The sequence below is a fragment of the Ahaetulla prasina genome, chromosome 4 (assembly GCF_028640845.1).
Source record: "Ahaetulla prasina isolate Xishuangbanna chromosome 4, ASM2864084v1, whole genome shotgun sequence".
NCBI classification, from domain to species: Eukaryota; Metazoa; Chordata; class Lepidosauria; order Squamata; family Colubridae; genus Ahaetulla; species Ahaetulla prasina.
This window is the reverse complement of record NC_080542.1, coordinates 31,314,830-31,341,761: the sequence shown is the minus strand read 5'-3', so window position 1 is coordinate 31,341,761 and position 26,932 is coordinate 31,314,830. Positions and strand designations below refer to the sequence as shown.

Genomic DNA, 26,932 nt, shown 5'->3' with positions numbered 1-26,932 from the left:
TCGGGGAAAAACTGCTCTTGTGTCTAGTTGTTCTGGTGTGCAGTGCTCTATAGCGTCGTTTTGAGGGTAGGAGTTGAAACAGTTTAAGTCCAGGATGTGAGGGATCTGCAAATATTTTCACAGCCCTCTTCTTGATTTGTGCAGTATACAGGTCCTCAATGGAAGGCAGGTTGGTAGCAATTATTTTTTCTGCAGTTCTAATTATCCTCTGAAGTCTGTGTTTTTCTTGTTGGGTTGCAGAACCGAACCAGACAGTTATAGAGGTGCAAATGACAGACTCAATAATTCCTCTGTAGAATTGGATCAGCAGCTCCTTGGGCAGTTTGAGCTTACTGAGTTGGTGCAGAAAGAACATTCTTTGTTGTCCTTTTTTAATGATGTTTTTGATGTTAGCTGTCCATTTGAGATCTTGCGATATGATAGAACCTAGAAATTTGAAGGTTTCTACTGTTGATACTGTGTTGTCAAGTATTGTGAGAGGTGGAAGTATGGAAGGGTTTCTCCTAAAGTCTACCACCATTTCTATGGTTTTGAGTGTGTTCAGTTCCAGATTGTTTTGGTTGCACCACAAGGCTAGTCGTTCGACCTCTTTTAGTTGCTTTTTGCAGGCACTCTATTTCTCTCTAGTCCGTAATCACTGCCAGTCAGCCATACTAGAAGGATCTGATGAGGAAATCATCTCCACAGGAAGGCTAAATTTGCTTCTGTTAACATTGGCTATTGTAGCAGAATCTTGCAAGTTAGATTGTGCAGTATCTGTCCTCTTATAGATCATTGAATCAGAAAGGTGTCTGAGCAACTTCCAAGTCTTATCTTATTTAAGCCCCCTTTGCCAAGGTAATGCTTCTTTCAGAGTTTCATCAAGATCATCTTCCTTACCCTCTACATCAGGGATCCCCACCTCGAGTCCACGGACCAACATCGGTCCATGGCATGCCAGCAACAGTTCCACGCAAACAAGTGAAGCCCCATCTGCAGTATGCAGTTAGCACACAAAACCATATCCTCTCATATCTACAAAAAAACTTTTCTCCACAGAACCAGTCCCTGGTGTCCAAAAAAAGTTGGAGGTTGCTGCTCTACATAGAATCTCATTGATTTCTTATCAGACAGCCTGAGAAATCTGAACTGAAGGATTAGCTGAGAATCATGTAGATAGGAAGTTACAATAAAAGCTTAACAACAATAACAAATCCTTAAAAGTAGACTACAGTAGAAGGTATACAGTAGCGTGTTTATGGAGATTCTCAGTCATCCAGGTCATGGTTGTCCCAAAGGTGCTTTTTCAATTTAAGACAATACCTTTGAGATAATACAGTAGAGTATTACCCTGTCTCCAGTTGCTTGTTTAACTGGAGACAGGATAATAGGAAGAAAATGTTGATACAACAAATGCTGTTACTTTGATTCTTAGCATTGTGGGACAGCTTGATAAACTTAATCCTTTTATGAGATGCTAACTGTATGTTGATAAGATGGGATACCTATTCAGACAGAACTCCAAGATACAGGTTGCTTAAATTACTAAAAATACTGCAGGGGATAACCTTCTAACTTTTTAAAAAAATATAGGAATAACCTTTTTTAGTGTTCCTGGGGGAAACGGCAATCAATTTTGTTTTTAAACTACTCTATTCTCATTTCCCATTAAGGAATGATACACTGGATGCAGAGTTATGTGGCAGCCTCTCATTGACACTGACTGACTTCAAAAGACATTATTTGGACTTGGACACCATTAGGAGATCTCAAGATTGTGTACATCAGTGGTTCTCAACCTTTATAGTGCTGCAACCCCTTTAAGACAATTCCCCACAATGTGGCGACCCCAACCGTAAAATTATTTTTTTTTAGGCAGCGATTTCAGCGCACCTCAGCAGCTGCAGAAGGGGGGGGAAAGCAGCAAACTGTTTTTTGAATTTATCGCGCCTGAAGCCGTATTGGCTAGCGATCTGAACTGCTTGCGATTGCCTTGAGGATGGAGGCATTAAAGCGGAGACTCCTCCCATTTAAGTTAATCGCGCCTGAAGCCAGATTAGGCTAGTGATTGGGAGTGATTGCAGTTGGCTTGAAGAGAGACATCAGAACAAAGATTTCTCTCTTTTTTAATTCATTGTGCCTGAAGCCGAATTCGGCTAGCGATTTGAAGAGCCTGCAGCTGGCTTGTGGAGTCAACCATTGGAGCGCGATTCTTCGACACACAAGTCTACTTCTCAAATTTCTGATGGTCTTAGGCGACCCCTGGCAAATTGTCATTTAACCCCCAAAGGGGTCGCAACCCACAGGTTGAGAACCGCTGGTGTACATGATAGGAAGATTGAAATAAATATCCTGGAAGACATGTCTGGTAAACCACTTATGTATTATTGTCAAGAAAATTACATGGAGGTATCTGTAATATTACCAGGAGCTGTACTGAAGTGGAGTTTACATTAATAAATCTTGCACTCTAGAAACAGTTTTAGGTTCTTCTTCCTGTTTGGATGTGGTGCAAGCTCCCCCTGCCCCACTAACATATGGGAGTAATGCTGGAGATTGAGGTAGAAATGATTGAGAATGCTTGGAAGAACAAGAAGTAGGGCAAAGATAACTTTCATCAGAGGCAATAATTCACTCTATTTGGTGGCAACGGAAAAAAGTAGAAAACACTCCAAACCCAGCAGAAAATACATTGCCTCCTGGATTTTAGCTCCTTGATGTCAAGAATTTGGTTCTTGCCTGCTAGGGGTGCTGAATCCTCAAGCCAAGCCTGAATCCTGAAAAACATGCCTAATTAGTGTTTCATTGTGATGTAATCACAAAAGAGTAAAAATATAAGTAAGTGGAAAATGTGTATTGAAAAAACAACATTTGAAAGACAGGATCTCCCCCATTATATCCACCTGGCCCACCAGGATGATAAGGCAGGATATGTTGCAGGTCCCATCTATTGGATATGGACACCTAGTGGGACCACAATAAAGGGACTTCTTGCTAGTGACTGCTCCATGGATCATCAATACCCCAGAGATAACAATTAGTTCCCACGTTGTTTTTCCAAAAGGCCCTAAATACATGATTTTGCCAGCAGACCTGGTGGCCCTGATTGAGATGGAGCCAGTCAAGTGGTTGATATTGTGTTGTTCCTGCCATTGGGGATGGGTGGGTCAATGGATCATGGTTTTCATATTATGGTTTTACGTTGTAAGCTGCCCGGAGTCATCTGTGAGAGTTGGGCAGCCATATAAACATATTTGTTTAATAAACATGGATGGGTGGATGGATGGATGGATGGATGGATGGATGGATGATGTTATATTTTCATAATGCAGATAAGAAAGAAGATAGGCACAGTGGAGGAGCCTGTAGAAAGATTTCTCTGTAACTGTAGGAACAGATGAGATCTGAAAATACCTTAGAGTTCAGAGACACAATTAAAATAGAAAATAATTTATCTCTGTCCCTCACTGTCATGATATATGCATAACTGAGTTGCAAAAAAATTGACATTTTTTTTTTAATCAAAGTACTAAAAACAGTTATCAACATCTCTAGATTATCTATAATGCAACCATTCTCAATCTCTAGAAATATTGGGCCACAGCATTTTAATTCTTAACCATTTTGGCCCAAGACTATCTAATCCAAAAGTGTCAATCTAGGAAAAGCTATTTTCTTCAGAAAAAAAAAAAAGCATGGTTTGTTTGAAAAAAACAAACACACACACAAATAATTTCACAATGGGTTCTCTCCTGTTGTGTCCATATGACTGGTAAACCCAAATTTACTGGGTTTAGATTCACAAGCCTATTCAAGATTAAACTTTGAAGTCAAGTATGTTCAACACATCATGCTAAATCATTGTGACAAGATTTATCTGGGCTATAATTTCCATTTACATGCTAGGATCCAGTAAACAGGGCAATTAAGTAAAATGACTGAGACAATTATTATATTAGTTAGTCTGCCTCTCTAAATACCATTGGAAAAAAATATTTAAAAGATAGAGAAAAATTAAAAACAGTCTCAGTTTGACTAGTGTGTTTCACAACCATAGCAACTGTAAGATACTTGAACTGAACTCTGGGAATGGACGTCCATCCCCCTTAAATTTGCCAAGATTGAGAAACCTTTTGTCTAGTGGTTATAGCAAAAAGTTAAAATCGGGAGACTGTGAGTTCTAGTTCCACTTCAGACATGAAAGCTGGCTGCCTGTCTTTGGACAATAACTCTCTCAGTCCAACTTTATTTATAACAATAAATAGGATAACATATATATATATATTTGTTTTCTGAGGTTTTCACGGGTGTTTGTATGTAGGTCTTTGGTTGTTCGGGTTTTCTCCCGTGTAAAATTGGAACTGTCTTGGCGACGTTTCGACGAAGTCTCATTCGTCATCTTCAGGCTTCAGCTTCGTGCTTCTGGGAGCAATGCTGCGATCACACATTGCTCCCAGAAGTACGAAGCTGAAGCCTGAAGATGACAAATGAGACTGTCGAAACGTCGCCAAGACACTTCCAATTTTACACGGGAGAAAACCCGAACAACCAAAGACCTACATATATTTATTTATTTATATATTTCTAATTCAATGCATCCTAACTTTTAAAATTTGTTTGTTTGTTTGTTTGTTTGTTTGATTTATTGTTTTGATTTAAAAGTCAGAGTGCCATTGAATTAGAACTATAATAATCAGAGATCAGTATTCCTGATATTTATTTATAGGAGGCTTCCTGAGAATCTTATTTGATTTTTGCCTCTATAATCTATATTAGTGTTTATAACTATCAATTTTCATTTTTTGTCACTCCTGGCCTGAAACTTTGCCACACATATTTTAGTAATTGTGCTAGAGAGGGTCTTCTTATACAAAAGATAATCCATATGTAGCCCTGGATTTGCAGGTTGTTCATCTCTGCTGTTAAAAAAATCACTGTGATTGGATCCATGGCAAATTAAGCCAAAATAAAACAAGTATGACTGCAAAGTGTTAAACAGTAGTTGACTAGGTTCACATATTGTGCTAAGCCATAGGTTTTTTTAAGCATGGCTTCTTGACTAAACTATAAAGAATGGTTCACAAACCACAATGACACAATGTCAGCCTAAGCTGAAACCAGATAAACTGCATTCTGGCTTACTAGTATACATGATTAGAATCACTATATATCATTAAGAGCAAAATCTAAAGTAACAGTTTGTTAAATGAAAATGATATATTTTCATAATTAAAATTCCAACTTACTAACACAAAAATATTTACCTTCATGTTTTATAATTGTCTTAAACATGATCACATGCATTGATTTAGACTCTCCCAATAAAACCAAACCATTCAAAAGGTATATACATTGAGGCAGTGGTGAGATTCAAATAATTTAAAAACCAGTTTGCCCAGGGTCTGGTTGGCTGTTATGGGAGGCGTGGTCCATCCCTGTCCTCCAGTTCCACCACACATGTGGGACAAGCCTCCCACAATGGCCAACCTGACTCTGGGTGAACTGCTTGTTAAATTACCACACACACACACACACACACACACACACACACACACACACACCATCAAAGTGGATTCTGGGTGCTGCACTGTGCTGCAATAGAGAAATGGGCAATGGAGCAGCCGGCATGTGGGAAGGAGGATGGAAAGCGGCCTTCTCCTTTTCTCGCACTGGCTACTCTGTTGCTTATTTCTCTATTGCAGCGCAGTGCCGGGATCCACTTTGATAGTGGGGGATGGGTAATTTAACAACTGGTTTGCCTGAAGCGGTGTGAACCGACTGAATCCCACCATTGCATTGAGAACTGTTGTAAAATACCCAATGCATAGCATTTCTTTACTTTTTTTTTTTTTTTGCAAATACATAATAATGGGGAGGCCCTCCCTCCACCCCCAACCAGTCAGATAAATTTCCGCTCAGATGGCATTTTTAGCAGCCAAGTCTGCTCGCCAAGGCCGATCCAGGTAGCTGAGTACTTGGCGGATGGGCCCCCGCTTGGTAGGCTCCAGGGCTAAAAGATTTTGTAACATAGCAATGCAATCTTGAGACAGAGGGCGCCAGTGAAATGGCAGATCTTCATCTGAACCTGATTCTTGCCATATCACAAAGTCGTCAAAAAAGGAATCCTCGGGTAGAGTCTTTTCCCAAGGAAAGTAGCCAGTGAGCAGGCAGAAGATCAGCACCCCAAGAGCCCAGGCATCAAGACTGGCATCAATGGGTAGCCCTGGGGTGCCAGCAGTGCCCCGGCTTAGCTCAGGTGCAGTATAAGGGATGACCCCCGTCACAAGCTGCAGCAGAGTGCCCTGGGGTCGGGTCAATCCAAAATCTGTCAGTTTAATGCAGTGGCAGTGACGGTCAAAAAGCAGGATATTCTCCGGTTTAACATCTCGATACACCAGGCCCCGACTGTGTATAAAGTCCAATGCACTTACTAGTTGCTTGGCACAGAGTTTGGCTGCCTTCTCAGGGATGCCTGCCTAGATGGATTAGAGAAAAACATTTTTTTTACTCCATTAGTTCTTCTAAATGACCTATAACATTTTTCAACCTTGGCAACTTTAAGGGGTGTGGACCTCAACTCCCAGAATTCCCCAGCCAGTCAGAATTTTGAGAGTTTATTTATTTTTATTTATTTATTTTGTCACAACATCATACAAAAAGATTATATAGTATATACACATATAAACATATATAGGAAGAAGAAAAGAAAAACAATAGGACAGGAACGGTAGGCACGTTTGTGCGCTTATGCATGCCCCTTATGGTCCTCTTAGGAATGGGGTGAGGTCAATAGTAGAAAGTTTTTGGTTAAAGCTATTAGGATTATGGGAAGAGACCACAGAGTCAGGTAAAGTATTCCAAGCACTGATGATTCTGTTGCAGAAGTCATATTTTCTGCAATCTAGATTAAAGCGGTTTACATTAAGTTTAAATCTATTGGTTGCCCTTGTATTATTGCAATTAAAGCTGAAGTAGTCTTTGACAGGAAGGACATTATAATAGATGATTCTGTGAGTTAAACTTAGGTCTTGTCGAAGGCGACGGAGTTCCAAGTTTTCTAAGCCTAGGATTTCAAGTCTGGTGGGATAAGGTATTTTGTTGTTTTCAGAGGAATGGAGAACTCTTCTTGTAAAATATTTCTGGACACGTTCAATTGTATTGATGTCAGAGATGTGGTGAGGGTTCCAAATAGGTGAGCTGTATTCTAGAATTGGTCTAGCAAATGTTTTATATGCTCTGGTTAGTAGTGTGGTGTTTTTGGAAAAGAAGCTACGCAAAATTAGGTTTACTACGCAAAATTAGGTTGTAGTCCACATACCTTAAAGTTGCTAAACACTGGTCTATAGCATTTAAAACTCAAGCCTTTTTCTGTTCTTCAACACAGAACCCATCCAATCACAATTGAAATTAAAATTGGACTTATTCTTAATTTTTTTCAGCATCACGATTCTATTGAAAAAAGCTTTCAAAACTCTTTTGAAATTGGAATTATAATCATTCATCATCTTTTATGGTCAAAGTTCAAAATTTCAAGTTTTGAAGTTCAAAATACTTCATCTCGTACTTCGTGTTTGACCCATAGTTTATAACACATTCTGTGCTGATTTGTTGACTTGTTTCTAATTGATTTTGAAAAATTAAACTTTATATACTATTTTTAAAATGTAATAAGTTCGTAAATAATTTATTGAATAAGTCTCGTGATTATTTTAAGTACGCTATGATCACAGAAATACATGCATATCTTAAAACGAAACAGAACAGAATAACAAAGTTGGAAGGGTCCTTGGAGGTTGTTGTGCCTCGCCCGCCCTCCTCTTCTCAGCCGGGCCTCTCCCATCTCCTGCTATCTGAGCCAGAGACTGATACTGAAGAAGAATGGCCTGGCATGCCTCCAGCCCCCAGCCCTGGCACCATGCCGGGACAGAGTGAGCAAACAAACCTCCCTCCTACAGCGTGTGAGCAAGAAGCCAGCCACGTGCTAGAAGTGCCGGCAGCAGAGAAGGAGGACGGAAAGACACAGTGGACGGATCCCCGCTTCCGGAGAATGGAGAGGCGACGTCAACAAAAGGAAGGGAGGGGCAGGCCTGGATAAGTGCTGAGTCATGAGCCACACCCCATGGCCTATATAAAGGATCTGCTTTTTGGCATTCCTTGAGTCAAGCAAAGTCTCATCTAGTTGCTAAAGTCACACCTTGGATTCCTGCCTGCCTTGAGAACTCTGACAGGAATTTGGCAAAGCTGCAGAGGCTTCGTGGCCACGCTTGATACAGACTTCCCAGACCCGGCCGTCAGAGGAGGAGGGGGGACACGACAGAGGTTTCCTAGTCCAACCTCCTGCTCAAGTAGGAAACCCTAGACCATTTCAGACAAATGATTGTCCAATCTCTTTTTAAAAACTTCCAGTGTTGGAGCATTCACAACTTGTGGAGGAAAGTTGTTCCATTGATTAATTGTCCTACCTGTCAGGACATTTCTTCTTAGTTCTAGGTTTGTGATGGTGAACCTTTGGTATGCGTGCCCAAAATGGTATGCAGAGCCATCTCGCCTGGCACACACAGTATCACCCATTCCTCTTTCGGGTTTCTGGCATGAAGCGCATGCGACGATCAGCTGGCCTTTGTGCGTGTGGCAGTGCCTGAAACCAGAAGTGCTGGTCTTCTATTTTCCAGCATGAGTGCCGGACAGTTTATCTTCACATGTGCATGGACAGCAGTAACTGGAAGACTTGCTGGCCGGTGCACATGTGCATCCCAGAAACTAGAAGTACCTTATTTCAGGGGGCATGCGCACACATGCCCCCTGAGCAGTTCCTCTTTCTGGTCACAGGCCAGATGAGTGTGTGCGAAGTGCTCTCTTTTTCAGTACTCAGTGCCAAAAAGGTTTACCATCACTGTTCTATGTTGCTTCTCTCCTTGATTAGTTTCCGTCCATTATTTTTTGTCTTGCTTTTAGGTGTTTTGGAGAATAGGTTGATCATTCTCTTTATGTTTTAGTGTCCAATCCCCTAATCATTTTGATTGCTCTTCTCTGCACTCTTTCTAGAATCTCAACATCTTTTTTACATTGTGGTCACCAAAACTGGATGCAATATTTCAGGTGTGGCCTTACTAAGGCATTATAAAGTGCTATTAACACTTCACGTGATCTTGATTCAATCTCTCTGTTTATGCAGCCTAGAATTGTGTTGGCCTTTTTAGCAACTGCAGCACATTGCTGGCTTGCACTTACATGGTTGTCCACTAGGTCTTCAAGATCCTTCTCACAGTTACTACTCTAGAGCCACCTATACTATACCTGTGCATTTGGTTTTTCTTGCCTAAGTGTAGAACCTTACTTTTTTTCATCATTGAATTTCATTTTGTTAAAGCCATTATTATTATTATTATTAAAATCTAAAAGTAACAAATTGCAGATGCTAAAATATACAATAAATCTAAAATCTATTAATAATACTAATTTTTAAAACCTTGAAATGTAAAAATATGCCTTACCTTGGGCTTGATAATGGAGATAAGGTCTCGATGCAGGGCTGCTTCATAGAGAAAACCGTAATGCTGGCTGGACTCTATAGCAATGCCAAACATACCAACGATGGCAGGATGTGCAGAAAGTGAGAGTGCCACACAGTATTCATATAAGAAATTCTGGAGCTTGGTGCTAGATTTAGGTAGTAGCTTGAGAGCCATCGGGGTCCCTGAGATAAGTTGGGAGGGGATACAGATAAGACCAAAAATCCTCATTTCCTAATAATCAAAAGGCTTTTCTGTCTTTTGATCATTGTGCAATTTTAGGCAACTATTCCAGCAGAGTTTTCCATATGCAAAATCACCAAAATTTTGAGTCATTGCGAGAGGTAGTCCTCAACTTACAACAATAATTGAATCTGGAATTATAGTCACGTTACGGTCATAAGTTGAGCCATCACATGACCAGTTTGAAGTTACAACTGTTAAGTGGAAACATGGTCGTTAAGTGAATTCATTTTTCCTAATGGGTGTTTTTGCCAGAAATCAGAAATAATTGCCAGAAACTGGCAAAAACACATTACAAATCAGAGTCACATGATCATAAGACATTGCAAACAATCATAAAGATAAGCCTGCTGCCAGACACCGAAAATGTGATCACCCAATTACTGGGGTTTGTGTGGGTATCATTACTCTGAAAACGATTGGAAGTATGCATAGGGACTATGTTGTAACTTTGAATGGTTGTTAAGTTGTAAATCAAACATCCTATATCAGTAAATACATTTCCATTATAGATAAATTGACAAGTACAGTCTAGATTTTTCATTTTTAAAGAATTCAAAATATGGTGATATAATTCTAAAATTATATTGTTTTAAAATGTTTTTAAGAGACTGAATTCATTTTGGTTAAGTTCAGGTAAACAGTGGTTTAGTTAATGGATCAGCTAACATAACCAAATATTTCAGCTCCAAACCAATAAGCATTTTAAAAAAGACACTACTATATATAATTATAATTTGCATGGGGGTGGCGGCTGCTGGAAAAAGTTAGTATGTATGAAATGATTGCAGCTAAATGTTAAGAATAACACTAAGTGCTAAGAATAACTCAAGAACAACATATTTGTTTTCACACTCATTTAGACAGAACCTGTTTCTTAACAATTTCCTTCCTCTTTCTATAATTTTGTTATTTCTTCCTTTTTTCATCACTATGCTAAACATAATTTTTACTGTTATATATCTTTAAATATACAGTAGAATTGCCCATTTTGTACTGTTGTGGGCACCTTGTGTGTGTGTGTGTGTGTGTGTGTGTGTGTGTGTGTGTATCACATATACTTCCAGCCTCTATTTTTTTTAAAAAAAAACATGCCTGAAATGTATATGTTGATCAAATCCCTGTGACAAAGAAGAAACAGGCATCCAGTTGAATTCTTATCTAATGCACCCCAGGCCCAGTCTTTGAAGAGTCTGAAATATAGCATCTTGTACAAATCCTTGCAAATATAATCTTATACACTATATTAAATATTTTCCTGAATCAATAATTCCATTTTTGTTCCTTCTCAATTCTTTTCTATTCAAATTGAAAGATTCTAAGTTATGCAATCAATTTTTTTCCAGTTCAGGAAAAAAACATTGTAAAAGTCAGTATTTAAATTTCTGCTAAATCACATCTGCAATAGGATGAGACTAGGCAAGAGGAATTCCCCTTCACATCTTTGAAGAATTCTTGCGTTGAGAAAAGGGGCTGGAATAAAACTCTGTTCACAGAATAGATATTGTATATGCCAAACCTGGCTCATCTAAAGCAACCAAATCACTTAAAGATAGAATAATTTTATTGGCATACATATAGGCAATCATATATTATATACCAGACAATCAGTAAAGTTTTGATACTTTACTGAGTGGCCATGAGCAACAGCAAAAACTGTGTGTGTGTGTGTGTGTGTGTGTGTGTGTGTGTGTGTGTGTGTGTGTATCTGAGTGACCTATTTATTTATTTGTATCCCATATTTATTATTTTAACAAATAGCTCTAGGTGGCAAACATATTCAACACCTTACCTCACAGGTGTCAAACTTGTGGTGTCACGTTACCATCACATTATGTTTTGTGACTTTTCCCCCTTTTTGGAGCTGGGATGGGTGTGGCCAGCGCCTGACGCATCCAGCCCGCAGGCCACCAGTTTGACACCCCTGCCCTAACTCTTCCTATTTTTCCCACCACAACAACCCTATGAGGTGGGTTAGGCTGAGAGAGAATGACTGGCCCAAAATTACCTAGCTATCTTTCATGGTTAAGGCAGGACTAGAACTCATAGTCTCACATTTTTCAGCCTGGTGCTTTAACCACTAAATCAAACTGACTCTGTCTTTTTCTACAAGGTAAACATGGCAGCTGCACTATGTCAGTTAATAGAAACAATTAGGATTATTGAGCCACAGGTTCTTCACTAAGTCTTCTCTCTATCACCACTTGGGTCAATTCAACTTGCTATGAATATTTTCTTATAAGGGTTCTTTAAGCACTTCAAGTGTATTGGTGGTGAGGGAGAGATTTCAGTTTGGTAGTGAATGTACTTTACATTTGTATGGTGGGGGGAGAGATACATTTATTCTGACCATGGTAGCCAATTGCAACATTATTTAGTTTTAAATTAAAAACTTGGCTCAAATAAGTGACAGCTCATCTAATTAGTGGGTATTTGTCAGGAAATCTTTGTTGATTTTGTATTTGTAACAATGATCCTGTGGCTTTTGACAATAAATTATTTTGTATATCACCATAAGCCACTCTAGGATATTGTCTATTAACCAAATTGCACAAGATATTGGAAAAGTATCATTAATCCAAATATCAAAGATTGGAAATATAGGACTGATCAATTTACAAAAAGATTTTAATTATCAAAAATGATCTTTCCCTTTGGTGTAAGATTCATATTTTGCAAATAGACAATTTGAATACCTAATTTACTACATTGTTACTAAATGTGTAAATGATCATGGTTTATATCAATTTAGCTTTTTGATTCTTGAGATGTTTTATTTGTCTTTTGGTATTTTAACTTAATCATTAATGTGTTGTGTGTGTGCATATTATCACTTTTTAAAATTCATCTTTGCATATTGTCTTCTCTGTATTTCGATAGACACAGAGAGAAAGAAAGAGACAGAAACATACATATACTATATAGTGCATGCATACATATGTGCAGTTAAGGGCTCAGGTGTAGACAGAAACATGCTGAACTCTGAGATATTGAGAATTGAAAGTCACAGATGTAAAAGCTGCCAAGTTTGAAAACACGGATATAGAGTCACTAGCTATATGAATCAATCTGTTTTTCTCAAACGCAACTGTAATGGAAACTATTTTTCATTGAAACTGAATAGCTGGCTGTATTAAGTGGGTACCAAACAGAAGTGGGTTTCAGCAGGTTCTGACCAGTTCTGGAGAACCCGTAGCAGAAATTCTGAGTAGTTCAGAGAAACATTCTGACCAGCCCCGCCCCTATCCTCTGCCTCCCAAGTCCCAGCTGATCAGAAGGAAATGGGGATTTTGCCATAAGCTTCCCCTGGAGTGGGGTGGAAATGGAGATTTTACAATACCCTTTCTCTACCACGCCCACCAAGCCACACCCACAGAACCGGTAGTAAAAAAATTTGAAACGCACCACTGATACCAAACTACTATTAACCAGTATGTCAAATCAGTATAAAGCAGGGCAGCCTAACTTAAAACTCCAGCACTACATATACTCCCTATAGCTTTTGATATATCCCTTATCATTCACTTCAATCAAATTTCAATTTTTCAAGTGACAGAAAGAAGACATTTTAAGTAAATGTAAAATCATTTAATTAGATATATTTAATTGATTTATATATATATTTTTTATTTCTCCATTCGTCTTTATATCCTGGCTCCTACTAGGTCCTGCATTAAAAAAACCCTCCTCAGTCCAAATAGAGAGCCAGTTTGGTCTAGTGGCTAAGGCACCAGAATAGAAAGCAGGAGACTGTAAATTCTAGTCCCGCTTTAGTCATGAAAGCCATTAAAGTGACTTTAGGCCAGTCGCTTTCTCTCAGCCCAACAAGAACTCACAGGTTCTTCTTGTGCGGAAAATAGGAGGAGAAATATGTGTAGTGGATACCTTCGCTGCCTTGAGTTATGTGTAACAAATAACAAAGATGGGAAACAAACAAACAAACAAATTTAAAAGGGAGAAAGAGAGTGGGATTGTTTGACCACACAAAGCAATCTTTACCTCTTTGCCTGTGCATCACCAGGACCACCTGGCCGTATTTCCCCTTGCCCAGCTCCTTGATGATTTGGTAGTGGTCTGCTACTTCCATGCTCACCAGGCTCTGGGCAGTAATTTCCAACATGTCTGTGAGACGAGCCTGTGCCTCCATCCCCAAACTACGGTTCATGGTGCAACCCTATAAGAAATGCAAAGAAGTTGGTGAATATATCTTATTGCAATGGTATGTGAAAATGACCTCAAGGGATGAGGAATCGAGATGCTGCCTAGGGAATGATCAGACAAGGGAGTGAGGGGGATCCAGTGCCTTAATAGTCAGAGAGGAATTAGACCCGTCCTAATTCAGCAGACAGGTAAAGTGACATTCGGAGATTTGTACTTCGAGACTTAAAAAATTGGCATCAACCCTCTCTGGTAAACCAGACAAGAAACATGAGTAGATGAGTTCACTGTGTCTCATTGTCAGTCTACATTAACAGTGTTTGCGAGATTGAAATCTCCTGCCATCTCTTTTAAATGGTTTTAGTTTGTAGTTTTTAGTCATGAACTCTGCATGCTCTAATGTGCATCGTAATATGAAATAAGAAATATTTTAATTTTCTTTGTAATTATAATTTTCTTTGTGCCTTTCTACGGTACTTGCATTCAATCCTCCTGAATTACCAATACAAAAATGCACAATTTCCCTACCATCTTCTGTGTATTAAGAACATTAATGGCACTGAATGGAACTTGAGTGGTCAGTTGTTACCCTTGAGTTTCTTTTCCTTAAGCCCAAAAAGTCTTTCTGTCCTTTTTTTTTCCTTTTTTTTGATAAAGAGATTTTAGTTGTTATTATTGTTTAGTTTGGCTCCCTGTTGCTACTTTTTGCCCTGAAATTGTTTTATAGATTTATAGATTAGAAAAGAAAAGTGGGGTTTGTTTATTCTGCACTCAGTCCCTCAAGAATTAAATCTGTCTGGGTCTATGAGACCTAACATGGATATTGCTCATTTTCATTAAGTTTAGATTCCTTTGGCAATACAAGAGGGAAAGAAAGTTGGTGTGCTCTTCCATCTTTCCAACACATTGCAGTGAAGCATCTGCTTTCTATGTAGTCTTACTTCAAAAGAGGCAATAAAAAGGGTCAGAGCTACAGAAGCCCCTAGGAAACCTGGCTTATAACCTTTCCTGTCTTTTCCCCAGTTTCCTGAGAAACCAAAAGAGGAGACCATCTTTTCTGCATTCTCCTTGTCAGGCTATTTGCTACAGATTGACCAATAATAATTTCAGAGGAAAAACCCCTTATGATTGATAAACATACACAGTTCTCCTTATCTTGATTTCTTCCTCTTATGTTGAAAGATGTAAAACTTGGTAAACACCAGTTTTTAAATTTGGAAAGGGAAAAAGGGATTGCCACTTTTTCCACGTGAATGTGACCTTCCTGTCTAAGAGGTGACTGCATTATTTTTCACAATGAAATTATTCAGCTATATATAAGACTGGGTAAATCAAGTTAGTTAGCCAGTCTACTGTACTCAGTTGATAAGCCTTTACTGCAAAGCTTAAAGTCTTTCAGTTGTTTTCCTAGTTCAAACCAATGCAGGAGCAATAATAATGGAAATGCATTGGCAATGTGTTTAGAAGTGACTTTGATTTCCTTGAAAGTTTTTTTTCTACAATCTCTATGTGCCAATCATGGGGAGCTTGATAGGCAGCTAGCTGTTTTCATGCACCTCTGATGAACCAAAGCTACAATCCTTCATTCGTGTGTTCTTAGAGCACCATGTGCCGTGGGTGGTCTCTCCCTTCTCTGTCCCCATTTCACACATGCAAAACTCATTCCAAATTTAGCAAGCAGAATTTAGCAGGTTCGTTAAGTATATCACTTTTCCTAACTAATGCCAGTTGCAGAATTTTGTCCTAGTTGGGGAGCTATGAGATCCTAGAACGAAGAGTGGAAAATATTTCAGGGTTGGCCTTTTTAGGCATTCTCATGCTCCTGTACAATTTTGGGGTAAAAAAATCATTGTAAACTGGACTGATGTCATGTTCTATATTATATTTCTAGTGACCCACTGAAAATTGACAGTCACTTGCAGCCTCCTTACTTAACTGATGCCAGTAGATGGCTTCTGATTCATGCTAAGTGTCCTATCCTACATGTTACAAGGGTTATGGGAATTTGGGGCTCAATTCAAGTGATACACTCCTAAAACACTTTAGTGAATCATATTTAAACTTCTTTACCTATTCATGAATACTTTTTAGATTTTTTTCATAGGGACAATGTTGCACAAACAACTCTCCATCAAGATATATGTTATTGTTGTTCTTGCTATTCTTATGACACACTCCTTACAGTATTTTTGAATTCCGCTTAGTAAATATCACAAATAAACATCACAATATAAATGTCAAAACTTACAGCACTTTTACAGCTAGTTATGAATGTCTCATCTTAACTTTCAATGTTAGACAAATGAAGTCTCTTGTTGCGTTAAATACTTGGAAATGGTGGTACCTCCAATTTCCAGAGACAATGGCAAACAGAAGATAGCGCCACAAAAAATTGAGCCAACAACCACAATCTAATGAAGAATTGGTGAGAACAGTGGCTCTTTGTAACTCTTCTCTAGACAAAGCAGACTTGAGATCATCCACAAATGCTCCAGATAGTTGTTCGTCCCAAGGAGATTGTAAGATGCTGGTCTTTGCAAGATTTAGAGCTCTGGGAGATGAGAGAATTCTTGCTCAACCATCTCTGGCACCTTTAAACGGATACTGGGTTCTCATAGTTCCTTTTCATCACTTTTGGAAAATGCTTGTTAACTGCTTTTCAACTATTAAAAATAAGAATGCTTTCCATATAAAAATATTTTTTTCTTAATTTTTAAAAAATATGTGTACATAATAAGAGAATTGGATACTAAGATAAATTAGAAGGAAATAAAGATTAAAATTAAAAGAGAAGAACACATTTAATTTACAGATACAGAATGAAGTAAAATTTAACAGTGGACATATTTTTGGATGATGAAGCCAGAATTTAACTTTTAGTGATTGCTCTACAGATGAACTGCATTTAAACAATGTTATGAAAGAAGAACAATTTTACCTGATTAAGTTGAGACTGATCTGAAAGTGAATTTAAAAATGACAGGTTACAATAATGACTTGGAAAAAGTTGTCACACTGGACATGGAAACCAATTGATGTTGTTGTGTTTAAAACGGAAATACAATTAACAAACCAAGAGAGTGACCTGGATAATTTGTTTCTATTGGATTTACAAAAGAGGCTTGTTAAAGCTTAGAATAATTTTGTGAAAATGAACAACAAATTAAAATAAAGTTAGTTTATTTGGAGACAAATAAACATTTGAGAGTAATCCCCTTATGTCGAACTTCTAAACGAAAGCTAGATGTGAACTTTGCTGTTCTCTGCTAACAATAAAGTATCTATTTTGTACATCTATTTTCTAGCCCAACCATTTTTTTTTTGTAAAATTCTAATTTTGAGTTTAAGGCACTGAGCTTTACGATGAACAATCTGTGATCACACATATATGCAAAAGAAGTGTGCATTTTGCATGCATGAACTTGACATAAACATTGTTTTTTGTGCAATATTCAAAGAAGACAAATTCAGCCTACAAATCCACTCTTCCCTTTTGAATGGATGGCATCATCTAACTCTGTGGCGCATCTTACTTGGCAATTTGATTTCCCAATGTTGCTTCAATTCAATTCCTTCACTGAAAAGACATGTACAGTATATACATTTTTATATATATGTGTGTGTGTATATATATATATATATATATATATGTATGTATGTATGTATGTTTATATGTATATATGTATGTATTATATATACATATATATACATATATATATATGTATGTATGTATGTATATATATATATATATATATATTTGTTTTCGCAGTATGTAGGTCTTTGGTTATTCGGGTTTTCTCCGTGTAAAATTGGAAGTGTCTTGGCGGCGTTTGACGAAGTCTCATTCGTCATCTTCAGGCTTCAGCTTCAATGAAGCATGAAGCTGAAGCCTGAAGATGACGAATGAGACTTCGTCGAAACGTCGCCAAGACACTTCCAATTTTACACGGGAGAAAACCCGAACAACCAAAGACCTATATACACTCGTGACGTCTCGCATGGATTACTGCAATGCTCTCTACATGGGGCTCCCCTTGAAGGGCATCCGGAGGCTGCAGTTAGTCCAGAATGCGGCTGCGCGGGTGATAGATGGAGCCCCCCGTGGCTCCCGTATAACACCCATCCTGCGCAGGCTGCACTGGCTACCTGTGGCTTTCCGGGTGTGCTTCAAGGTGCTGGTGACCACCTTTAAAGCGCTCCATGGCATTGGGCCGGGTTACTTACGGGACCGCCTACTGCTACCGAATATCTCTCACCGACCCGTGCGCTCTCACAGAGAGGGTCTCCTCAGGGTGCCGTCAGCTGCAATGTCGCCTGGCGACACCCAGGAAGGGCCTTCTCTGTGGGGGCCCCACCCTCTGGAATGAACTACCCCCGGACTTCGTCAGCTTTCGGACCTCCGGACCTTCCGCCGCGGGCTTAAAACATATTTATTTAACTGTGCAGGACTGAGCTAGATTTTAAATTATCGGTTTTAAATTGGGTTTTATTCTATATTTTTAATTTTAAATTAACGGGCTTTTTAGAATAAGTTTTTTAATTGTTTTTTATATTGTATTTATGTGTTTTTAAATGCCTGTACACTGCCCTGAGTCCTTCGGGAGATAGGGCGGTATATAAATTTGATTAAATAAAATAAATAAATAAATAAATAATATATATATATATATGTATATGTATATGTATATATATATATATATTTGTTTTCGCAGTATGTAGGTCTTTGGTTATTCGGGTTTTCTCCCGTGTAAAATTGGAAGTGTCTTGGCGACGTTTCGACGAAGTCTCATTCGTCATCTTCAGGCTTCAGCTTCGTACGAAGCATGAAGCTGAAGCCTGAAGATGACGAATGAGACTTCGAAACGCCGCCAAGACACTTCCAATTTTACGGGGAAAACCCGAACAACCAAAGACCTACACACACATATATGCAAAAGAAGTGTGCATTTTGCATGCATGAACTTGACATAAACATTGTTTTTGTGCAATATTCAAAGAAGACAAATTCAGCCTACAAATCCACTCTTCCTTTTGAATGGATGGCATCATCTAACTCTGTGGCGCATCTTACTTGGCAATTTGATTTCAATGTTGCTTCAATTCAATTCCTTCACTGAAAAGACATGTACAGTATATACATTTTTATATATATGTGTGTGTATATATATATATATATATATATATGTATGTATGTATGTATGTATGTATATATATATATATATATATATATATGTATATATATATATATATTTGTTTTCGCAGTATGTAGGTCTTTGGTTATTCGGGTTTTCTCCGTGTAAAATTGGAAGTGTCTTGGCGACGTTTCGACGAAGTCTCATTCGTCATCTTCAGGCTTCAGCTTCAGTGAAGCATGAAGCTGAAGCCTGAAGATGACGAATGAGACTTCGTCGAAACGTCGCCAAGACACTTCCAATTTTACGTGGGGGAAAACCCGAATAACCAAAGACCTACACACACATATATATACATGTATGTATTTATGTATGTATGCAGTGGTGGGATTCAGCCAGTTCACACCACTTCGGGAGAACCGGATGTTAACTTTCTGAGCAATTTGGTGAACTGGTTGTTGGAAGAAATCATTAGGGCAGAGAACCAGTTGTTAAATTATTTGAATCCCACTACTGTATATATGTGTGTGTGTGTGTGTGTGTGTGTGTGTGTGTGTGTGTGTGTGTATTTGTTTTCTGAGGTTTTCGCAGGTGTTTGTATGTAGGTCTTTGGTTATTCGGGTTTTTTCCCACGTAAAATTGGAAGTGTCTTGGCGACGTTTCGACGAAGTCTTATTCGTCATCTTCAGGCTTCAGCTTCGTGCTTCTGGGAGCAATGTGTGATTGCAGCTGTTTCTTTTTAACTGCTAGTGGGGGTTTGAACTGATTGGGTGGGAGCTTGGCTGTGCTCTGATCTTGCTGTTTGGTAATTAGTTCGGTAATCTTTGATAAGATTACCAAACTAATCCAAAAAGAACCCCCCACTAAAATCCAAGACAGAGAACAAGAAAACGGCACAGCCCTCCTCCCATATATAAAAGGCACCACAGACAGAATCAGCAAGATCCTCCACAAACATAACATCAAGACAGCATTCTGCACAAACCAAAAAATATCCACCATCCTAAGAAACCCCAAAGACAAAACTGAGTTAGAAAATTAAGGAGTATATGAAATCCCATGCACCGCCTGCCCCACCACATACATCGGACAAACCAACAGAAGAATAAATGCACGCATTGAAGAACACAAGAACTCAGTCAAAAGAGAGGAACCAACTTCTTCCCTGGTCCAACACCTTAAAGCCACAGGACACGATATTGACTTTAAAAAGGCCAGAACTATCGCCAAAACTGAACACTTTAACAACAGAATAATCAGAGAAGCCATCGAGATAGAAAAACGCCCACACAGCATGAACAAACGAGATGATACCTCCCACCTACCAGCCATTTGGAAACCCGCCCTTATTGACAAACGAGTCCCTAACACGAGGAATGACACCAGACCCACACTCACGAGGTCCACACAGGATGTCACCACCACACATCCACCCAGAAAGCAGACCCAAACCCACACTGATCAGGAAGCATGACCAAGGACCAGAAGCCAGACCGCAGCTGCAACATTAGCCATTTCAAACCCATTTCAAATATATATATATATATATATATATATATATATATATGTATGTATGTATGTATGTATGTATGTAGGTAGGTAGGTAGGTAGGTAGGTAGGTAGGTAGGTAGGTAGGTAGGTAGGTAGGTAGGTAGGTAGGTAGGTAGATCTTTGGTGTATATATATATATATATATATATACACACATACACACACACACACACACACAATATACTATTTGTTTTCTGAGGTTTTCGTAGGTGTTTGTATGTAGGTCTTTGGTTATTCGGGTTTTCTCCCATGTAAAATTGGAAGTGTCTTGGCGACGTTTCGACGAAGTTTCATTCGTCATCTTCAGGCTTCAGCTTCGTGCTTCTGGGAGCAATGTGTGATTGCAGCTGGTTCTTCCTTTTTAACTGCTAGTGGGGGTTTGAACTGATTGGGTGGGAGCTTGGCTGTGCTCTGATTGGATGGGGTTTTTTTGTGCTCTGATTGGCTGGGGTTGTGTTTTGCTAGCAGTTAAAAAGGAAGAAACAGCTGCAATCACACATTGCTCCAAGAAGCACGAAGCTGAAGCCTGAAGATGACAAATGAGACTTCATCAAAACGTCGTCAAGACACTTCCAATTTTACACGGGAGAAAACCTGAATAACCAAAGAACTATATACTATATATATATATACAAGCGTGCATAAGAGCACAAATGTGCCTACTGTTCCCTGTCCTATTGTTCCTCTTCATTATATCCAATTAATATAGATATTACATACTTATGCTCATATATATGCTTATATATTATATAGTTATTTCATGTTAATGCTTATATATACTGTTATGACAAAATAAATAAATAAATAAATAAAATAAGTATCTGGCAATACATATAAAGCTGCATAAAATTAAAAAACTTACAAAATTCTTAATTTTGTCTTTATTTAAGCAAAAGGAAAAAATCAGTAAGAAGGAGCCAAATATACATTCCTTTTTAAAACACTATTTCAAAAGGGCCAAGCTTGGTTTAGGGCAGAAATAAACAACCTGATTTTTTTTTTTTACTTTTGAGGAGTTGCTATGGCTTTAGTTGCAGTACATTGCCATTTTTAATGTGACAGGAGGAGGACATTATTAAATGTTTCTAAATTATTAAATGTGATTGGATTTAAAGTGATTAAAATTGTTGGTAATTAACTTAGCTATTTAATAAATTCATTTATATTTTAGTGTAAATTAAATTGCATTTTGAGTTCATCTTTTTCTCTCTCTTTTTACTTCTGAATCCACCTAAATTATGCACTGTTACTCTAGGCTCAGGATCTTTACACCCATTCTATCTCAAGGCAAAGAGAATGAAAATAATTATTTTTAAAATTGCAAAAGAAAATAAATCATATTCTCCCATTTTTCCAGTAGATTTATTTTTTTATTTTATTCCATTTTGTTTTGCCTAGAAGGCTTAAAAAACATGCATCCTTGGACTAAAGTTTGCCAAATTAGCACTGAATAAGGGATAAATAAAATTTACAGGTTACACTTTGTTTTATCCTTCAGCATTTGAAAATCCTTGAAGTGAGATTCCAGTCCATGCTACTTGTGATTGCTTGTGCTACCTGTTCACCTTTTTTACCTACTTTTTTGTGTGTGTTTTTTTAAATGAAACAAAACATTCTCAGCTTATTTCTGGCTCATGAAAATAAACATAAACAATTAATCATAGATGACTTGATGACATATTATATGACATGTAAGTTGGTCCGCACCTAAGCAAAATTTCCTCACCTCTGGTTGCGGTCCCTACAATTTTGGTTTTTTTAATTCTGAGGTTAGTATGAGAGAATTCCCCCTTCCCCCCACTTTTTTTTTTTTACTAACGGTAAAATTCAGCCCAAAGTCCTCATTCTTACTCCTAAAGTACTGAATAAAATTGGATTTCTAAAGTCATTTTAGAAAACTAGTTTTTGAAAAGGTCAAATGTTTGACCTCTTCAAGTATTTCTTGACCCCAAGATCTTTAAGAAACTGTGAATAAAAATGAACGAGCAAAAAAATCCATTGTGATTGTCATCTAGTAAGGACAGTGGTTCTTTAACAAGAACGTTGTGAGAAAAAACAACACCCCTAGGTTATACAGAGTCACCACTAATTATCTGCAATTCTCCTTCCTCCGTCTGATTAAATTATCAATTAACCAAATCCCAGGGATTTATTTTACCCACCCAACTGACACACATATCAGCCCTTAAGGCCCGTTTCACGCAATAGATTTGAGCAAGACCAGCTTTTCCTGAATCGGTGATGATGATTTAGCCAGGTGCTTTTTGTCAGTATCAAGTCATTATTTCCCAAGACCATATGTCTCACATTTAGTCAGAAAGAATATTGTTCTGAACTGATTCATAAACTAATTCATATGATTCAAATGTCTGATGATATGATGTGCATCAGTCAAAAAAAAAGTATGTAACAATATGATAAAATTATAAAACAAAATGAAAAAATGGGCATATGCATTCCAGAAGAAGCCTTTATTATATTTGCTACCTGGTTTTAATTCAAATGTTGGGTTGCTTTTAAATCAAATGCCCATTCGTCTGCTAAATTTTTGGTTATATATTTGTATATTCTGATTATTAGCTATATATTTACTATAATATATATGGAACCAATTGGTTGCTTGATGCAAAAAATTAGACAGACTCTGTACAAAAGTCTTGAATATTTTTGCTAATCCTCAAAATCTCCAAAAATATGAGAGCAAGTATGAAGCAGCATCTGAGAATGCCATTTTATATTTTGTTAGTGTTGGGAAAATGTAATGATTAAGCAATTTGGAAAGAAAGATGGACTTAAAGCATCTATTCATCTTTATATTAAGTTCTACTGTTACTGGACATTGTGTTAATCAGACATAAGGCAACATTCATTGTGAGCATTGAATGTAGGGAAAAATCCTTCACATTTTGCCCAAAGTCCCAACATTTTTGTAAGCCATCTCTAAGTCAAAGTAGATATTGCAAGAAACTGTTGCTGCTCTGGGTTTATTTCTCCAAATTTCCCCATATTCTACAGCATATGTGATCTTATACCATTGCTCTTTACTGTTAATTCCACTAATTGTCCAGGTGAGCTGAAGGTTGCAACAAAGAAATAAAATGACATCTCAATGCTTCCCATGTGGCACCACAAAAAATATAACAGCCCAATAACTGATAAATGATTGATTTAGTGGAAGTCAGCATTACACCATTCATTCACCCCTGCCCATTTCTGCCCATTTTTGCTGCTGCCTGTGATTTTTTGCATTCCAGGTGCCTGGACAAGAGTCCAAACCATTTTTTAACAAACACTTTCTGATGAATATGCAGTGTCAATAATAGATATATGATTAGACACCAAGAGACAAACCCTATGTATTAACCTTGATTCCTGCATGGTGACATTAGCTCACTCTTCCGTACACTATACACTTTTGCAAAATGTCATAATGCGTGCATAAATTTACAGACAAAAGCTGTTACATGAAGTCAATCCCCTTTGAAGTTTGTCATGTCGGGACCCCATTTTTGCAGCCCAGGTAGCGGAGTCCTCACCGCGGTAACTGGCACCACACTAGCATCAAGAACTTACCCACTTCCTTTTGTGCTGAAGAACTGGGGTGTCCAGTCTCTCTCTCTCTCTTGCTTCTGTTGCTGTCTAATGAGGCTGTGTGAAGCGCAGCTGGGGTGTCTGCTAGACATTACTGGTCTAAGTGTGACGCTCCGCCTCTTCTCCTGTGCCACACACCCTACAGAGCTTAAGTTTGAAGAGGGGGATTGGTTGAAAGTGCAAGGGAAAACCTCATCTATCTTTCCCAGACAGATGAAAGAGTGAGCATGCCAGGCAGCCCGCTCTACTCTGTTGCATTCAGCTCTAACAATGACATCTGCCAATATAAGTAATCCTCAGGAAGATATTGGGCTCCTCTTTCTGGGACTTCAGTAGCCTTTCACTTTTCTCCCATGCTCCTCGGCCATGCCCCATAATCCTTCATCTTGTACTTGTGATACAGTGACATCCTGTGTCCATCTCTTTTCATTGCATGGGGGCGATTGGTGAAAAGAAAACGAGGGTACCCCTCTCTGAACCCCTTTGCCTGTTTCTGTTTTTTCACATTGTTCATGCTCTTTGTGCCCCAGCTTGTTCTGGTCTTATGGCTGCCAACAACCTACCAGCTCATCAATGTGAATCCCCATGAAATCAGGTTGCTCTGGTATGTCTACAAATATAAAATCATTTCTCATATAAGAACATTTCTAGATGTCTACAAAGCTAATTCATAGCTAATACTACAAAGTTTCAAGAGCAAATACTATGAACAGAGTAGCTTTGAGTTTTTACCATTCACAACAAAACAGATTTTATAAATAAATATAACAGCTTAAATATGTATAATTTAAATATTAAATAAATAAATAAACTAAAATGGAAGCAATTGGAAAAGATGACTTCACTTATGAATACAAGGAATTGTACTGAATACAACTGAAGAATATTAAAATGGAATTTGTCAATCAAAAGAAGTGGCAAGAGATCCAGGATCAACAGTTTGTTACCAAAGGATAACAGGAGACAGAGAAACCTGAAAATCAAAAGCCAGAAAAAGAATGCATTTCTCTAATTGGATTCATGCAGCATGTATGAAGATGCTGAGAAATTCTCCACATACCCAATGAAGATCAACTGAGAAATTCTGCACATACCCAAAGATGAATCCCGCTTTCTACTAACAGAAGTGTATATCTGTAGCTCGGGGTTGAACTTTGGAGTGCTAGGTGGTCTTTGAACATGGTTATTTTCTTGCAGACACTTCATTACTCGGCTAGTTATTTTTACCTAGCCAGATAATCAAATATCTGCAAGGAAACAAAAAAGTTCAGACACACCCAAGGATTCCACAGAGCTTTTTGGAGGAAATCCATGAATTTGTCACTTTCATATATTTTAGTGGTAGGCTCTGCTTCTTTAGAATGCAAGTGGACTTCTGCCTTTACTTTACTTTCTCCTTTTTCACCACTCAGTTGGCTCAGTTTTTCACCTACCATTTTCTCTTCTTCTGTTGGAAGATGCCCTCTGTGATTGTACATCATGTATTGCCAGCCCTTGATTTAACTGCCATATGTCCTGAGGGGGATGAGAAATGTTGTTGAAATATGCAATATGAAATATGGACTGAGTCAGATGGAAGAAGAACGGCTTCTAGGTGAGGCATTTCACATTTAGCTTCATTTCTTTCTTTTCTTCTATCTTTTTTCTTTATCAGGAAGGAAATCCAGAAAGGAGGAAGAAACCAAAAAAATATTCATGCTGTATTTTCTAATTGACAATACCATCAGCTATTTTCCTGAAAGTATCTAAAATTCCAATCCAGGACTAGAGATTTAGTCTTCTGAGCTTGTGCTGGAGACATCTTCAGAGACCTTCTCTCTACTGGAATGTGTATCTAAAATTCTCCTTAAAATGTCACAAATGTATATAGTAAGAAAGAAGTGTCTTTTCCAAAATTTCCATCAGGGCTTGAAATGGCATTAGTATTTGATAGGCAGATTATTTTCTTCCTAAACATGAATCAACCATGTTTCAGTTTTATCTAGGCTTTTGAAAGAGCAGCAACCATTGCTCGCTTCTAATCTTAAAAACCCATGTTGCTGGTTGTCAGCACTCTTGGATAAACTAAACCCAAAAAACCAAACATAATGGGATGAGTTCATTCTACTTTTTTTGTAAGACTACATTAATCTTGCAAAACTACATAATCTTGCAAGTCTGAAGGTACAAGCTTCCTGCTGCCACTTTTAACTGTCTGATCAATTAGGGCAGGGCTTTCCTAGGTTTCTTCCTCTGACTGTTAAGCCTTGGGCTCTCCTTTCTCTTCTCTGATTGTTTTCTAGGCAGTATCTTTTTTCCTCATCCCCCAAGGTCATCCACACATTCATTTAGGCTAGCAATCTTGTTGGTCCATCTCACTTCTATCCTTAGCTCAGATCCCCCCCCTTTTTTTTTTTGCTTTGCTATAAAGGAGCTCACAGTCTTTCTCAAGAAGTGTTAATCCTATCATTCAGCTGGTTAACTCAACAGCAGGTGGATGGACATATTCCCAAGGTGCAGAGTGTGGGCAGATGCTTCTGTCCATGCAAGAGGCCCAGAAAAGTAGTGGTCGTCTTTGAGGAAAACGTGATTTGGCTAAAAGAAATAGAAGTAAAACTTTAAACCTAAATGTCAGTGACTTGGCACAGTCTTTGGTTACTCCTTCAGTTTTAAATACTTCAGTGTATCTTAGCTATGCATTCCACTTTATGCCAAAATGCAATGGTTCCAGCTTTGGAAACATATTTTCATCCCTGCTCTTATTTGGAAACAGGCTAATATGCAAGT

At 38.2% G+C, this 26,932-nt stretch overlaps 1 protein-coding gene across 2 annotated transcripts; it reads right to left on the bottom strand.

Moving 5' to 3' along the window:
* Positions 1-4,486: 4,486 nt before the first annotated feature.
* Positions 4,487-24,250, bottom strand: LOC131198401 (serine/threonine-protein kinase SBK2-like). 2 transcript variants are annotated; one of them, XM_058182998.1, is made up of 5 exons: positions 24,149-24,177; positions 16,831-16,850; positions 13,734-13,908; positions 9,474-9,676; positions 4,487-6,455 (listed from the first exon to the last, which is right to left on the bottom strand). In XM_058182998.1, exons 3-5 carry the CDS (start codon positions 13,897-13,899, stop codon positions 5,895-5,897), a joined length of 930 nt encoding a protein of 309 aa, XP_058038981.1. In that variant the 5' UTR covers positions 13,900-13,908; positions 16,831-16,850; positions 24,149-24,177; the 3' UTR covers positions 4,487-5,894. The 2 variants fall into 2 exon arrangements, with proteins under 2 accessions (XP_058038981.1, XP_058038980.1); XM_058182997.1 differs by lacking the exon at positions 16,831-16,850 and having other exon boundaries at positions 24,149-24,250.
* Positions 24,251-26,932: the final 2,682 nt, after the last annotated feature.